Source organism: Acyrthosiphon pisum, chromosome A3 (assembly GCF_005508785.2).
Source record: "Acyrthosiphon pisum isolate AL4f chromosome A3, pea_aphid_22Mar2018_4r6ur, whole genome shotgun sequence".
Taxonomy (NCBI): domain Eukaryota; kingdom Metazoa; phylum Arthropoda; class Insecta; order Hemiptera; family Aphididae; genus Acyrthosiphon; species Acyrthosiphon pisum.
The window spans coordinates 24,269,928-24,287,718 of NC_042496.1; the positions used below are offsets into that span (position 1 = coordinate 24,269,928).

The 17,791-nt window shown below is 31.3% G+C and overlaps 1 protein-coding gene across 2 annotated transcripts in view; it reads left to right on the plus strand.

Moving 5' to 3' along the window:
• The first annotated feature begins 2,288 nt into the window (after positions 1-2,288).
• LOC100573020 overlaps positions 2,289-17,791 on the plus strand; it is a 36,245-nt gene continuing 20,742 nt past the window's right edge. The window contains exons 1-13 of one of the 2 annotated variants that reach the window (XM_029491380.1): positions 2,289-2,997; positions 11,907-12,085; positions 12,197-12,403; positions 12,570-12,725; positions 12,824-12,957; positions 13,016-13,166; positions 13,262-13,440; positions 13,508-13,830; positions 14,659-14,831; positions 15,114-15,331; positions 15,917-16,362; positions 17,030-17,234; positions 17,355-17,628. In XM_029491380.1, coding sequence (XP_029347240.1) covers positions 2,958-2,997; positions 11,907-12,085; positions 12,197-12,403; positions 12,570-12,725; positions 12,824-12,957; positions 13,016-13,166; positions 13,262-13,440; positions 13,508-13,830; positions 14,659-14,831; positions 15,114-15,331; positions 15,917-16,362; positions 17,030-17,234; positions 17,355-17,628 — 2,685 coding nt within the window. In that variant the 5' untranslated portion in view covers positions 2,289-2,957. Of the gene's footprint in view, positions 2,998-11,906; positions 12,086-12,196; positions 12,404-12,569; positions 12,726-12,823; positions 12,958-13,015; positions 13,167-13,261; positions 13,441-13,507; positions 13,831-14,658; positions 14,832-15,113; positions 15,332-15,913; positions 16,363-17,029; positions 17,235-17,354; positions 17,629-17,791 lie in introns of both variants that reach the window. The other variant, XM_029491379.1, reaches the window with a different exon arrangement.

Here is a 17,791-nt window from a genome sequence, read left to right on the forward strand (position 1 = left end):
GTGAGGGAATGGGTGTTTGACCGGGATGAATACGAACAAGCCTTATCATAATATTTCAAAAACGATTGCTCTCGTGGCATGTTGCTACAGAGATGTTGTTGGGGGTGGGGGAATCTGTATAGAGTGCGGAGAAGTTTGTTCAATAAAAATGTAATTAAAGGTTAATATGTAGTGTTTGAAAATTTCATGAAATTTAACATTGTGAAATATTTCAATATTTTAATAGATTTTGTTTTTTTTTTATTAAGTCTTATATTTACATATACCTAATTGTCATAAATTACCTTCATAATTCTATGGTATATTAATTATACTTAACCTTTTGTTCATTTATGTCTTTCTCTCTATAATTCTTAACTGTTGACTGTTGAGCTATAATAACTTAACTATTGGAAACTAAATACAAATTATATATACCTAACCTTAGGTGTTATATACATTTAAAATGGTATTCAACACTTTTATATCGGCAAAAAAACATACAGCAATGTTTAAATGATACAAATATACAATATTATACATATATACTATAGTAATATGTAAACCACATCCCATGTTAAAATACCTTTGAAGTACATTAGTTTATTTTAATATTATATTATAACATAAAATATATTTTTTTCTCGCCCATACTCCTACATTAATGTACATTGTACATCTACTTATTACTAAAATGAAAAATAATTTTATTAAAACAAATAACAACATTTAGGTACTTATATAATATATAATATGATATTACATTGTATTATAATTTTAACCAGTCGATTCGAAATTGGAAATTTATAAAAAAAACACTAGTACGAGTATTGACTATATTCTAGACAAATTCAAATTTTATCAGTCATTTATTGTAATTACTAATTTTTAATACACTATTATTAAACCTATATTGTGTCCTGACTCTTGAATTCGATTGTCTACTATAGTACTATGGAAAACACGTAAATAATGAATCGTTCTTTAAACTGTATGAAATAATATCTTCAAACGTTTACTGTATTAGTAGATTAGATAATTAATACCTACTTCAATTAAAATAAAAATTTTAGGAGGGATTAAATTTAATATTGGAGCGGTTCCTAGTCCCCCTCCCCAAATTTCGCCTATGAACAACACTCATTTTCCATTAATATAAGTGTGCTCACTATATCGACTATTCTAAATTTACAAAGAACTTGTTAAATACAAACAAATCAATTTCCTACGCAGTAAAAATATAAGAGTTATTAAGTGATCTTTAGACTTTAAATAAAAAAGTGTCTCTTTGTGGCTATCGACTCGGCAGGTTGTGACGATGGACTCGATGGAGCTAGATCGATATTTTGTATCAGTGTGACATTGTGATAATATAATTATAACAAGTCGGTGCACACAACACACGTAAAAGCGAATACCTATAATACTCTAGAGGTATGCGACAATATATTATGATAGCACATAGACGACTAACGAAGGCCATGACAAACACTGGTCGCTCTCATAGTCGTCTCATCTCATGGGACGGGTCAGGGGCATAATTAAGGGAGGGGGATAAGATCCTCCCAAAGCCTACATAATATCATATATTATATTATATACTTACCAATGTACTTGAAAATTTAATATTTTATAAGTAAAAAAATGTACAGGACAAATTCCTAATTACGCCACTGGGACGGGTACGTTCGCAACACAATAGCTACAGGATATAGCAGCAATGCAGTATATTATACTATGCATTTTAATATAATAATGTCTATGAAATCAAAGATGCAGAACCTGCTTATAGTACATATAGTGAGTAGTGACAAATGTCATCGACAAAATAGATGCCTACTGACACCTGTTATGCAAGAATATGGAATTATAACAATAATCTGCTGTTAAGTATCCTGCACGAGACAGCGGGGCCAATATATTAGTCGGGTACCTGGGATATAAAATAATACAAATAAAAAACAAGACATATTATAGTGTGCGTTCAACAGGTTCAGTAGGCGTTTTAATCATCTTTTGTAGTTTCAACGTTGTACACATGTTTTTTTTTAAGTATAATATAATATAATATAGTAATAATAATAATAATAGTACCTATTAAATATTATTATAATAATAACAGACAATAGTGCAATATTGATATTAACAGTGAAAACTGTAAACCGTGTAATATACCTATACTAGTAGGCTAACACACTATACGCAACTGTACCTGATAAGAAGAGCCAATCGATCGATCGGGTCCATAGGTCGAGACGTCTGAAAAGTCGGCCGATTCGACGGATTCGTTTCGAAAACGGCAGCACCAGTGTGGCGATAACAACGAGACGGAATAGTATTACAATAAATACCTATAATATATAATAGTAATAATAATAATAATAATAATAATAATAGTACAATACAATCGAACGCCGGACGTCGCGACGCCAGGAACAAAAATTATCATTACAATAATCATAATACAATGATGTGATGGTATAACAATAAGACGAGTTATATTTTTTACTATTGGTGCGAAGCGACAGTGCGGTTTAGTGCAAGTGCGGTTAGGTCTAACGAACGTTTTTCCGGTCGTATACAGGGACAGCTCATTTCCGGTCCGCAAAACCGTATATGATCGTATAAAATATTATAATATCACGCGTATCAGCTTTAACTGTTATCACTTCCACAGTTCCACCGCCGCGCGAGTGCTCACCATCGTTGTCGTCGTCGTCGTCGTGGACGTCTGCTGCCGCACAGCTGACATGTGACCGATCGTCTGAAATAATAATTAATTAAACAATTTTTGAAAAAAAAACTGAAAAACCACAAATCCGGGCGTACTTAGACACGGAAATATATAGTGAGACAGTGAGACAGTGTGCGTGTGTGCGTGTGTGTGCAGGACACCTCGCAGAGCGCTGCGACACGCGACGACGTAATAATAATAATTATTATTATACTCTCGCCGGAGCCGTCGATTCCACGACGCAATGCACGACAGACTGGGCTTTATAGTCGCCGTCGTATCGTGTGAGTACCTTACAATGGCCACTATGCCTACCCGTGTATTAATTATGTAGTTATGTACAACAATGTAATATACGTTTATGTGGGGCGTGGATACCCAAAGCAGATTTTTTTTTTCGAGGGCTCTCAACTATATAATATGATATCACGAGCACACAAAATTCGTTTTGTGTACATCAGAAAAATATATGAAAACGCATTTAATCCGCACCCTATTGTATAGTTGTCAACGATGACAGTAACGAATCTCGGGCGATGGTCGGATTATACCTAAATGGTATATACTGAACACATATCGTACGACCCCTAGGAGAGAAAATTTGAACTTTAAATAATTGGTATTGGTGCACTGTGGTCATTCCCCTCCGACGATCGGACCTAGTGAAAAAACTGCGTATTATCGTGATGTTCGTTGAGTCCATAGGCGCAAATAGGGTGGGGCTTGGGGGGGCTAAGCCCCCTCCCAAATGTCCATAGAACCCCCAAACATTTCCTACATTTTGTCTTAAGCTTATTCAATATTGTAAAAGTAAAGCTTTAGTCCCCCCCCCCAAATCCCAAACGCTATTTGCGCCTATGGTTCGTTCACATTAGGTGGCCAAAAAGATGTTTTTTCGGTCGCGGACAACGCCCGCTAAAAGTACCATCAATACCAGTGTCGTGTTGCTGAGGGGGGGGGGGAAAGGTGTCATGGCGCACCCCCACCCCTCGCCGACCGTATTTTTTATGCTTTAATGACCTTTTAACAGTACGTCACTTTTTATTTTATTTTATTTTGTTTTAATACCATACAGATCAGGGCACAGAAATAAATCGAGACATATATTATACATAGGTTAGGTACATAATATTTGATAATTACAGTAACATAATACACAGAATAAAATATATATAATATGATTAATAGGAAAAAATAATGGTGGTATAAGACCCGATTTATGGATTTGTTTAAGGATAATTAAAGGTGGAGTCTTCATTTTTATAATTATTAGGTATAATTTATAATATAATATTATTAATATACATTTTGATGTGTTAAACTCGTGGAGTCACAGATATATATTTGTGTTCAGATTCCAGACTGTGTATGAATGGACTACGGAGTTGTAGCCTGTAGGTACTTATAGGTGATTTGTGGCAAATGGCGATAGAAATTGATTGAATTGTATTATGAGGTTTTTTATCACCCCCCCCCCCCCCCACCCCTTTTTAGAAATCCTGGCCACGCCACTGATAAATGCAACGTAATTTTAATAATATAATTATAGCTGATGTATAATATCATATTATAATGTATTGGGATTCGTGATAGGTGTAACATAGACGTAATACCTAAGTAATATAATATCAATAGTCTTAAACCGCAGATTCATCAGGTTTATCTACTTTTAAATTCCTTCGACAAATATGCAAAGGTCAATAAAATAACATTGTTATAGTTGCTCTAATGGCTAACAAGAGGAGTGAAGTATTAAAAATGATTAATTGTTAGAAATAAGTAATAGCTATTATGGATATTTGTAATTTTATTTTTGCGTATTATTATAGTATCAAATTCAATTGTTTTTAGTTTTTTTATTTATTTCAATATAATAATATAATATACTATTAATAATACATTTAAAATGGTATAGTTGTATAATCATGGCATTCATATATATTTACTATTTGCCTCTATTAATGCCCGTGATTTCCCTAAATTCAAAACTCTCTTCTAGGAAGAGGCAACCTTAGGGAAATGAAAATGCCTCTCCTTGTCCTCCCACCATACGCCTACGGACCTCATTCCGTGTCATCGCGTTGTACACTGAACTCATCGTATATATTGTTGTCCTTTAAAACAAACCGTAGAGGTTAAAACTCGTCAACATTTCCGTCGGATGTGATATCATATTATATCTACACTATGACATTCTATAATATAAATTGTGGATATTTACTGGTTATTGGTTTAAAATGTTAAAAGTTTATAAATTAAAAAAGTTTAAAATTCTCAAATATAATAATATCATATTCAGCTTCAAGGAATGCTTACCTACGCGTTCCCATATTTTGTACATTTTGCCGTTTATACCTACGCTAGTTTGAAATCGATATCAATATTACCTTATTATTTTTAATTGCATTGGCAATAGGTATGATTTACACATTATAGCAGGACGCCATATGCGTTATCTCCGGCTTAAAAACCTATAACGTAGCAAATTGTACGCTCTGAACAATTCATTTAACTCTGCGTTATGTTTAATTTTAGTGTGTATTTATCTATTACCAAATTTAGGAGTAAAAATATTATCTATAAATAAACGACCATAGTATTTTTTTTATATTTTAATTTTAAAGCGAGTTATGAGCACATTTTTAAATAGTCAATTATTTGTACATTTTAAAATGCCCATAACTCGCTTTAAATTTAAAATTAAAAAAAAAACCTATGGGTCGATTTACCCTGAAATTAAACATAACAAAGTTAAACGAATTATTCATAATGTACTACTTGCTGTGTTATGCGTTTGTGAGACAAAGAAAACGTATGAGGGTATGACGTCCTCTTGAGAGGACTCTACACACGCATATGTCGTCTCCTGCAAATGTCTTGCAAAAATTGTTTTTCGTGGGATAGAACTACTTAATCTGTATCGTGTATAGTGATACTAAAGACTCCAAATCGATGTACAATATAATTAAGAACAGTGCCAGTGAAATATCGTTTTCATTTTTTGATTTCACTTATACATAAAAAGTTCTTATTGTTTCAAAATCCATTATTTTTGTGTTTATCAAACTTGAATAACTTTTCTTCTTAACGAATCATAAGAATGTAACCTTCACGGTTCTTTTTCAAGCGGGTGTAACGTAGGTACCCTTAAAAACCAACATTATCACACAATAAACGGATATTTATTATATAATCATAAAAGTAATATTGTGTTTAAAAATGCAAAAAAGTGTTCACTACCGCAAAGCTAAAATAAATAAAATTTTCAAACTCTAAACCTATTCAATTCGACAACATCGTAGTTAATTATTAATGTAACAAATAATTTCATTTAAAACATAATTCAATATTGTGATTTTAAAACTTGATTCAAATATAAGTAGGTACGCACATACTATAATAATCTTATAAGATATTATAATATATAAGTACATTACCTACATACATATTTAATTTAAAAATATTAATAATAATTTATCCAGCGGAAAATCGCATACTTAACGGCTTGTGGCCCTTGTGCATAACAGTCATCGTCGTTGACATTTATTCGTTTAAATCAAAGTAGTACAACACGAATAAAATCAATGTCATTAGGTACTTCTACAAACGAAATAATGTATTGTATTTTACTATTTTGCAAACGATTATCGGAGAGTCTACAACAAAATTCAAAACTAGTTTGTTTGGTGCACCGAACAGTTAATACCAAATATTATAATCAGGTGCTCAAATTCAAATCAACTCGATTTAGTCCATAAGATGGGGGGGGGGGGGGGGTGGGGGGGCAAAACTGCCAAATACGGAATGACAAAAAGCGTTGTTGGTACATGAAACATAACTATTTCCGAATGATTCGTCTACGCTCAGTTAACAATAATTGGGCATTGCCGTGATTACGCCAATCATTATCGACGAGATTACGAAAAAACAGGCCCACTAGAAAAGACGAACGCGGTTTGTAATGAAAAAACCATAATACATATCACACTCAACGCGTGTCACCGATGATTTTCAAAAATATATAATCATTGTTCGGAACGGCGAAAGTGAAAGTCCACAATTAATATATTATATTTTTTTTTCATTTGAAGTGTACCGAAATAAAATTCATTAAACATTTAAAGCACCACTTGTACAATGGTAGTTTATTTATTTTTAAAACGGTATAGTTTCACAACACTATACCTACAACAGTAGTGTAGCTCAGCTACGGTATCATTTAAAACAATATAATATGTAGGACGTACGCGTTTGCTTTATATATATACCCACACGTTTTTCAAATACCTACGGAACTTTGTCAACAATAACAACTATTTAGATAGTCTACCGTACAATAATTTGATAATAGTAATATGTTCGTTTCCGTCATCGTAATATAATATATTTTACACGCACAAAATATATGCGTCTTAAGATATTGTCCAGAAACATTTGCCATACCTACTGTAACGATATTTTAATTAAATCATAATATACAGTAATTTTTCGTTAACATTCCTAATCAGTAATTTCTATGTTAAAATGTACATTAAAGGTAGTAAAACGAAGTATAACACTAAACACACTTCCTGTAATAATATGGCTTTTAAACATGAAACAAATAATCCGTACAATTCTGCTAACCTATATCAGTCGCAGCCATTAGAATTTTTCACTTTCAATCTTTAATTAACTTAAAACTGTAAGAACATTCAGTGGCCTGTTTGCATTATATTACTAGTTAGTATAGTTATTATACCTACTTTTACAGTTTTTAATTATTTATCTTACCTATAAATACATAACTGGTGTAAAAAATATTAAAAAGCCTTGTATTAAATTTTCAAGCATTTTGACCCAACGAATAACATTTTAAAGACATTCACAAAAAAATAAATAAAAATGGAAAATGGAAAATATTCGTAAACAACTCGAAACGAGTCGAAATATTTTAAAAATTATTACTTAATTATAGAAAATGATAAAATAAATAAATGGTGTAAATTTAAAATGTCTACGGTTATTCGTTTTTAAATTTCAACATAATAAAAAAATTACTAAATAAGAAATCGAGTGAATATCCAATTTTCTAAAAATCTGAACTTCAAATGCTCATAAAAATTTAATTTGACATTCCAGTAGACATTTTTTTTGTTGGTAAAGGTGGAAAAACATATGATGAATCTTATATTAAATTTTAAAATATTAGTTTTATGAAATTCTACCTCAAAACAATTTTACGCATTTTGTCAAAATTCGAATTTTAAATGCCTACTAAAAGAATTGTGACTATGTATTTTTAATATTTTTCAAATGCCATTGTAACAATATTTTAGGAAACTTGTATTACATTTTCAAGCTTTTTACCAAACGGATAACATTTTATCGACATTTATAGAAAAATAAACTACAAAAGTTGGAAACTAAAAATGTTCGTAAACCACTCAAAATGAGTCAAAATGTTTTATGGTGTATATAGAAAATGCCAATACTACCTATAAACATTTAGGGAATAATTTGTCGTTTATTTTAGAGTTACACCGAAAACCAAAATCTATATCGTCAAAAACCGATTTTGCGTAAAAATTCCTGTTTTTCCTTAATTTTTTTTTTTTGATTTTTCCGTCGTTTTTGAAAACTACTGGAAATTTTTGACCTTCCAAATGCACCAACTTCATTTACTTGTCCATCAAACAAGATACTGAAGTGGAAAATCGAAGTATTATTTTGACTAATAATCGTATACACAAACACAAAAAACAAATTTTTAATTTCACTCATCATTGTAAAATCAATACATTCATCGCTCCGCTCAGAATCTTAAATAATTTAAATTTACTTTTTATTAAATATCATAGAGACACTAAGATAAATTCAAATTCTTTATTTCTGGAGTTCAAAAGTACTAAAAGTTATGTATTTTTATGAACATATTATATTTGTGTACGAGTAACAATACCTACATGTTTTAGTATTTAACACGGTGGGTTAGCTAATATAACTCTAGCAGATATCAGAATCTTTTTACATTGTCTAAAATTTTTTTTTTTACAAGATGTGTATAGATCCCCTGTTTTTCACTACTTAGTAAGCACTTAATATTATCTTGGGAAATTTGTTAGTAAAATGGTAAATATATTTATTGTACCTATGAATTTATCCATCGGTTAGGTAATAGTAACAAACATAATATCGATATTATGCAAAAATATTATTGGTATTATGTTTTATATGTTATATAATTTCTTTAAATTATCATAAAACAGTCCTCTCTTAATTTAATTATATCACGTCTCACTAGTCATTTCAAGCAGTAATTTATCATTTAAAGATACCTGTATGTAAGTGACGAAAAATATATTTTAGTGTAGAATATCACAAAAAAAAAAAAAAGATAAAGTATAAGACAAAATAAATGTAAGGCCTGGATGTATTTTAACAAATTGTTATTTGAATTGTTTTCAATTATTTTAAGTACCTACTGATTTTATTTAAAATAGTTATTGGACCTAATCGACTAAATGGTGTTTTCAGTCAGAGTGTTTTTGTCGATTTTCTTACGTCAACAAAATGTAATACTTATAGAAGAAATAATTAAAAAATAAATCAAATTAATATTAATTAAATATCATAATGCTCCCCCAAAGGATGAAGAAAAATATTTAATAATACTACCGGAAATAATTTTGATTATGTGCGTTTCTTGTGTTTAAAACATTCCCGATTCAATTAAAATAAGTAATAAGAAAATAATAACTTATTCAAAAACAATAAATTGTGTACAAATACACTATATTTCTCACTTACGCAATCACAATGTTATATAATGTGACCACTATTGTTGTATACGTCTTATAAATTAATAATATTATTGGAATTTGGTTTCGACAATTAAACAGATTAATATGCAGATACGTTCCATATTATATGATATGTATGAAGTGAACAATAAGCAATAAGCACATATAAGCATAATAATATAATCGTAGGTAATTATTTCCGATCTCTTAAGTTCTGTTGTTCAGAAAAAATTCACGATCATAAAGTTATTACAAACTGTTTCAGCATAATACGACAATTTATTGTACTAATGTGATTTTATTTTTGAACTTTTGAACAGTCATGCAAAGTTGTAATTTATACAAATTACATTATTACTTAGTTTTATTAAGGAACCGACGAACGCGTTTTTGAAACGTGTAATATAATGACATTTTTACATCTGATATTAAAGTCTGTAGGTGTACTATATATATTATTATATAGTTTGGCGTCTTGTGGATTAAAACTTTATACCCGCGTACGTAATACCTATATATGTATAATATATATATATTATATGCAAACCGTCGGGGGCTTAATGTAAATACAATATAGTGTCTTAAGCTGTTCCTTGCGTTTTATATTCAGCCACTCACATTCATGGAGTCGAAGTAAATTAATTCGTTTTTAAATTCAACTGACATCATACTAAACGGTTAAAATTCATCGGTTGATAAAGTCGAGTTTTTTTCAATTGAGTGAGAAATCGAATTCAAACGTATATCGTCAATTCGAACCGAAACGTCTCGAATTCAGTGAAATGAGTATTATTTGTCTTTCAAACGTCTTATATTGTATGATCATTAAGATAAAATAAATATACTGAACTTATTACTGCGGCGTTATTATTCGTACAACGATGTTATAATATTATTTGCATTCAAAAGAGTTGCTTCAAAAACTCGGTCCAATTTAATCAAGTTAATTTTCTCTTATCGGAAGTTTAACTGGAACGCTGCAAACAATAGATGTAATAATATACATTAACATTTTTACATACACTTAAATTATTTTTTTAAAACAACAAAAATAAACATTAAGTAACCATAATTCAATTTATTATACCATATTACACTGAATACGGCACTGAATCTAAATTAGTAATAATAACACATAATATACCTAGTTAAAACGGTCTATGTTCACATTTCATTACCACTTTAATAACGTAATCAATAATGGTACCTACACCAACCTGCCATTTTATTATGATAATAATGTTGTAAATGATGCTATTATAACGATATTCTTCCCCACAATATCCCCCAATATTCCGTCAAAAAATGTACGTACTTATTTTAATATAAAAGTTAAAACCGCAAAGTTTTTAAATAAATAACTATACCTATACGGCTATATCTTTGTAGTAGGTACACTGTTTCTTTATCAAACTAAATACATGTTAATTACTATGAAAGTCTTCATATTATATAATATAATATAAATTATAAACCATGAATAAATATTATTATTATTTATGGTTTATAAACACATTACACATTATTATCATATCATTATTATTTTATAACAGATATAACTGAACATATTTTCTAATTATGCCAATTACATACATAATTTATTTTAATTTTAATTGAAGTATACATAGGGAGCGTTATTTTGTTTGAATTGGTTATTTATTTGAGATGCAATGGTGTAGTCTTTTTCCTAAAATCTCTTTTTTATACATATTATATAGTAGGACAGGACTCACAAGACTCGTAGGAGCATCTGAAAATTGCATGACTGTCATATATTATTATTCGAATGTATTATTATTATTATTATTATTCATAAGTATAATAAATAATTGCTATCACTATTCAATCATAATGTGGGACTGAAAGGGTTATTATATAATTATAGAAAATATTATTATACGACGTCATTATACATAATTATGAATCTTCTATATGAAAAATAAAATTGACAAAATCCTTTTCGAAAAAAATACTTGTTTAACGTAGCCCAGACTTTAATTCTATTGGATTATCATTAAAAATAAAAAAATAATATAACAGTGTTGATGCCTTATTGTTACTAAGTTTTTCACTAAAGTACTTATAGTGCACCGCATATATAAGTAGGTAATAATTAAGAATTAATGTACAGTAATGAGTCACGCACGTTTTATTAGATTGAGTAAGTTATACACAATCTAATTAATAATAATTAGCCTATTTGATAAATGTAATTTATATTTTCTTTGTGCTAATGCATTTATTTTAAGAGATGTATATAGAAGCAAGTTTACAATAATATAATATGTGTGTACAGGTTAACTAAATTACATATTAAATATCAGTACATTATTGTAATCTCGAAATATCAACGCATAAAAATTACGTACGTATTCTCAATAATTACACTCGATATTTCACATCCAACACAGGTTATCTGGTTCAAACCAGCTTTTGCAATCGTGACCTGTTTCCGGAGGGCGTTCAGCTCGGCTACAGATGGAGGGCGACGACGCACGTGGGTACCGTGTTCCCATCGGAGCACTTGACCAACTATTCGGTGGAAGCATACTTTTTAGTTCAAAACGATCAAAATTTCACAAACTTTCAAGTACGTATACGGGGTGATGCGAATTGTTCGTTAAAATAGACGACAAGTCATGATGACGTATAATATTATTATCAATCGGCTAGATTATAACAATCGATTTCCTGACGTTAGATCAAAGAATTTAAGACGAGCGAGAACCAACAAGAGTTCCCGTGGATCACGCTGCCGTTCCGATGCGTTTACAGAGACGGCGAAGTACAAAAGTTCGAGAGCGAAACCGGCGACGTGACGGGATCGTTGAACATAAAAAGAGCATTGGCCACTATGTTTCAGCTGAAATTGGATTCCCTGAGGCGACCGTCGTTCGCCGCAGAAGAGGTAGGTACATAATATTATATTGAGCATTAACGGACGAGACCTTTTACGGTAGCGTTCTAATATCATATACAGAGTTGTGCCGAATCCTGGATAAATGATTGATTTTTGATTTCTAAAATCTTAATTTTGTTTTTGATTTTTTTCTAATTTAAAATTAAAACTACAGGCTGGAGTCTATGGAAAATGCAACGTTCAGTACCTTGTGACTAAATCAAATAATAACACAAATGTTAAGAAAATAATCAACTTTTCGGCTTGTGACAGTAAACTTGGACAACAGTGGAGCAATACGCCGGCGTTCACGTGCCCATCGAGTTATCAAGTAAAGTTTAAACGAGCGTTGAGTTTTGATCAAGATAATAATATTTTCTACGTCAAAATTCAAAATGTCTGTTATTTATAAATATTATACAATTTTAGGACGGGAGTATGAGTCACAGTGTTCGAAATTATAATCTGGACGAGATGAATGTGATTCGGTATTTGAATATTATCGGTACAGTAGAGTTCCAACCATTCCAAGCGTTAGCAGAATCTCATCACATCTTCGTGAAGTAAGTCTAAAAATTGTACACACAAATAAGATTCACTATCACCAGATTCTTATAACAGCCAAACATTTGAGCTGGACGACATTTTTCCGATCGGCGAACCCATCGCGCTGGTAGCAAAGTCGGACGACTCGATTGAGTACGACTTTAATCACTATGAAGATCCTACAATGGGTTTCAAGCCGTCCAATAAGTCTCTTCTTTTGGAAGAAGTAATATTCATATTATGCATTATTTGATTACCTAACAACTATAGTGTCGATAAATTACGTATTATAAACCTGTAATATTATATATTATTTTATAGATTCTTGATGCACTCAGTCAACTCACAGAAAGTTTGAGCTGGGAAATTGGAACAACCAACCTAGACAACCAGACTGAGTTTAGAGCTTTAGAGCTCATGTGGTGGTTAGATACATCTGATTGGATTACATTATACGATACGATAAAAATCGGGACCAGTTACTCACAAGAAACCATACAGTTCGTACGATTTACACTGGTAAATTATTATACCCGTGTGTCAATATTTTACTTCCTCTTTTTCTAGACACTTCTTTTGGGATTTGGTACCACAAGTTGGATCAGCTTCTTCGGTTGAATTTATTCGTGAACTAATTAAGACACAAAAAATAACGAGCTTTTTGGCCACTGGATTGTTAATAACGTTTCCGTACCACGTTAGGTATCCAAACGAAAAACTCTTAAAAGAATCCGAAATTTTATTGTATCTCGATAGAGATATAGAAAACGAAGTGAGAAAAGTAGCAATTTTGAGCTTTGCTTCGTTGATACATAAAACGTGTGGTAAAGGAATGTGCTCAGATGATACGCAGAACAAGTACATCAAATTATTTTTAGACAAATTCATAGGTCAGTAATACACGGTTGTTTAAAAAAAATTGTTTTTAATATAATAAATTACAAAATACTATGGCTTTTAACAACAATAACAACAACAAAGACTACAAATAATTTTAATGCAGTGTATTATTCGGTATTATTTTGTACAATCGTTTTTTATTTTAGTATTTATTTTATTGATCTAACAGAGAACGAAAAACATCGGCGTTTTCGACTTTTGGTACAAATATATAGGTTGAATCAACAATTTGTTGGTATAAGCCAATTTGTTGGTTAGGCACTCAATAGATAAATCCGTTTATTCATATTTTATTAATTTCACATAATATGAATCAACATAATATTTAGTTATGTATAATATTTTTACATACCTACCTACTCAAAATTAATATTAATTTTACAAATTATTGTTTATCAATTGCATAACCTGCAACAAGTTATAAAGTGAAAAAACTAAAATATTTAGTATTTTTTTAAATCTGTATACAATTGTGATTAATTAGTATTTTAGCTAAATTATTAACCAATAGTCTATTCGTAAATCTGCCATTACCTATTACTTACCTAACTATTCATGATATTCAATTTTTTTCACGGATGGCCTATGCACACCATCATAATATCATATTAACCAAATTGTTTCGTTAATATTAAAGTATATTTAAAATATTAAAGTAATATTAAAGTAGTGAAAATAATTTTTCGTATTGCGCAAAATCGACAGTTTTGTTGGTTAAGCTTACGATTAATTATAATTTGTATTGTTACAAGTCAATCTATAACTCAATTTAAATAATTTTATTTGTATACGTTTATTCTAAAACTATGATGTTTTAGAATCCACTTCACACAGTCGACAAATGCTGTTCATTGAAGCGTTCAGTAACATGAAAATCGACAATATACTGGACTTTTTACAACCGATTATTACAGATCATAACCGTTCTAGACACATCCGATTAGTCGCTATTTGGGCTGCGAAATCGGCCACTACTGCCCACCCAGAAAAGGTATATTATTATTACACTATCGTGTTGTATCATGTTGTATCATAATCTTTAATAATTTGACTGATAATAAGCCAACCAACATAACAGTCTGTTGTATTCGATTGCCTTACACTCAACTCGTTAAACTTATTTAAATTATTTATAATATTATATATCAAGAAATCAAATGCATATAATATGTACAGTAAAATTGAATAATAGACATAATAATAATAATAATGTGTAATATATTTATATAACAAATAGTTATAAAATACCTGCGGTTTATACACCTATTCTCAGGTCGCTGAAGTGTTTTGGCCGATATTGACGAACCACTCTGAACCTATGGAAATCCGAACGTCCGCGCTAAACATGCTCATGATGTCCCAGCCGACTGTGTCTCGGTTTTTGACACTCTACTGGTTCATGCAAGCCGAACCCAGCCAACAGATTTATAACTTTTACTACACAACGATCAATTCGATGGCCAACTCCAAGTATCCTTGCTACGACAAATAGTAAGTTAATATCTACGTACTGGGAATATCGGAGTGTATCTATTATGTCGTTGAACGCAATAATTTTTTTGAGATTTTTTATTGTTATGGCTTGTGAAACTAAAATCTTGGATTTTGATCAAACGAAAAACTATACCTAATTATTTTAGATCATCTATTTTGTTTAAAAAATAAATACCATAATATATATTTTGTTATAGCGTAAAATAAAATCAATATTTTCAAATATTAATACTAGTATAGTAATTATTATTATTATTATTAATTTTTTTTTAAAACAACACGTCCGGGACATCGTGTTGGACGGCGTTACGTATAGGCAATATAGGTACAATACTGCGTTGAAGAACATTTTAATATGTTCATGATTGACTCAATATTGCATACATTTTGTGGCGTGGTAAAAATCGAAAATTAATAAATTATTCATTTATACTATTTTATTTTATCGGTATTTACATTTTTCTTTCCACAAAAATTAAAAATTAAAAAATCACCACGTACAACGACATGAGAACCGGTAACTTTATAAGCGTATGTTTATCGACGACACGTATAGTTGAATTAAATTTTTTACTTCAGCAGCAAAATAGCCGCACAAATCGTAAGGTTCGTGCAGCACAAGTGGCATCACTGGGCCACCGGAAACTACCTGTTGGACTACGAGGATCCGATGAGAGGGTACGGTGGAATTGTTCAGACCATCCTGATGGCCAACCAGCGCACCGGGTTCCCGTCCGTACTCCGGTTGACGGCCGAACAGCACTCGTTTGGCACGTCATCTGAATTTCAGATTCACCTAAAATTTGAAGGACTGGCTGACAGTTTGAAGAGAGAACTGTTCAATACCATGGCGAAACCATCCGTCGAGATGACCGACGCGCTCAAGCATATACAGGACGTGCTCGAAAAGGCTAAATTCACCATCCGGGAGGACGAAGACCTTCACTTCGAGACGATTATCAAAATCAACGAGCAGACTATCTACTGTCACCACTTGAACCAGACCACGTTCAAGAGCTTCGCCCTTGGTATGTGTTAGTGATACTGAGTGTCTCACCGTGTCCGTCTCTGTCAATAACTATTTTTCCAATTAAAATATTTGAACATGGGGGAGAAGGATCAAATACCTACTGATCTTATATTGTTTCCGTGTTTTTTTTTTTACAACTGCCGTATAGTTAAAACTTTAAAATTTGAATTTTCAATGCCAAGAAATAGGTTTCATATGACAAAATATAAACCAATGGGTACTGCAAGAAATTTGGTAAAACTAAATGATAAGAATTATACATAATTAGCGTGCGTAGGTACCTATCACAGTATCATATTATAACTAACAATTAATTATTTCAGCAATATTGCATGATGTATAGCAGAGTAGTGGGTATAGGATTACAAAGAATTCATAAACGAAATTTAGTTTTGCCTATTCTTAATATTTGAAGGATTTTTAAGAAATGTTTCAAAATAAAATACAAATAATTGTATTACACAATGTTATTATGTTTGTTATTTATGCGATATAACTCCAAATATGTACTTGGAAATATGTACTTCGAAGGATAAATAATTGTCGTATATGTATCATAGAAGTGAAAACCACCTCTTTAAAACTTTTGTACAGTGATAATGAAACAATATTATAAAGCGTACGATTTTAAACATAAATAACAAATAACGGGCATACCGTTTCAGTGTTGAAGCGGCTGAGTTCGTTGTATTTCCAGTTCAGTTTGAACTACCAGCGTCTATCGTTCCCGTTACGTTTCCAACGGACGCACTTCACCGATTTTGGAACACCAATTCTCCTACAGTTTAGAACGGCCTCGTTGTTGTCATTACGAGGAAGCATCAAGCAGACTGAGAGTGGCAAGTCAAGGGACGCCGAACTAGACTTCCGGTAAACGCCACGCTATATACTTTTTGATTTCGTCACAAATAAAAATTTTGAAAAATGTGTTTGATCTGAACACTGCGTTCCTTGATTTTTATTTCATTTTAACGATATATTGTGTTATAGATATTCCTTGGACACCGTGACTAGTCTCAAAACGTTCAACCCGCTAAGCAGCACTTGGCGGGGTGCCGACCGTTTTCGTTGCATCCATGCAAGAATACCGTTTTCCACCGAGATAATAACGCACTTTTTTAGATCTTACATAAAAGCATCAGCCTACAGGTACAAGAATTTCGTCGACGGGTCGAAGCTGGGAATCGTGTGGCATTCCGCGACCAAACTGGTTCCACCGGAAAACACTTTACCGGCCGTCAAGAAAGACGAATTGCTCACCGATGTAATTTTCCATTTTAATGTTTTCTTCGTACTAAATATCTATATCTACCCAAAATCATATAATAAATCGCATAACACATATAGTACCTATTGATATTTTGGCTAAGGGGGCTGTAGTCGATGAAAAAAAATGATTTTTAGACCAATAAGCTAGACAAAACTGG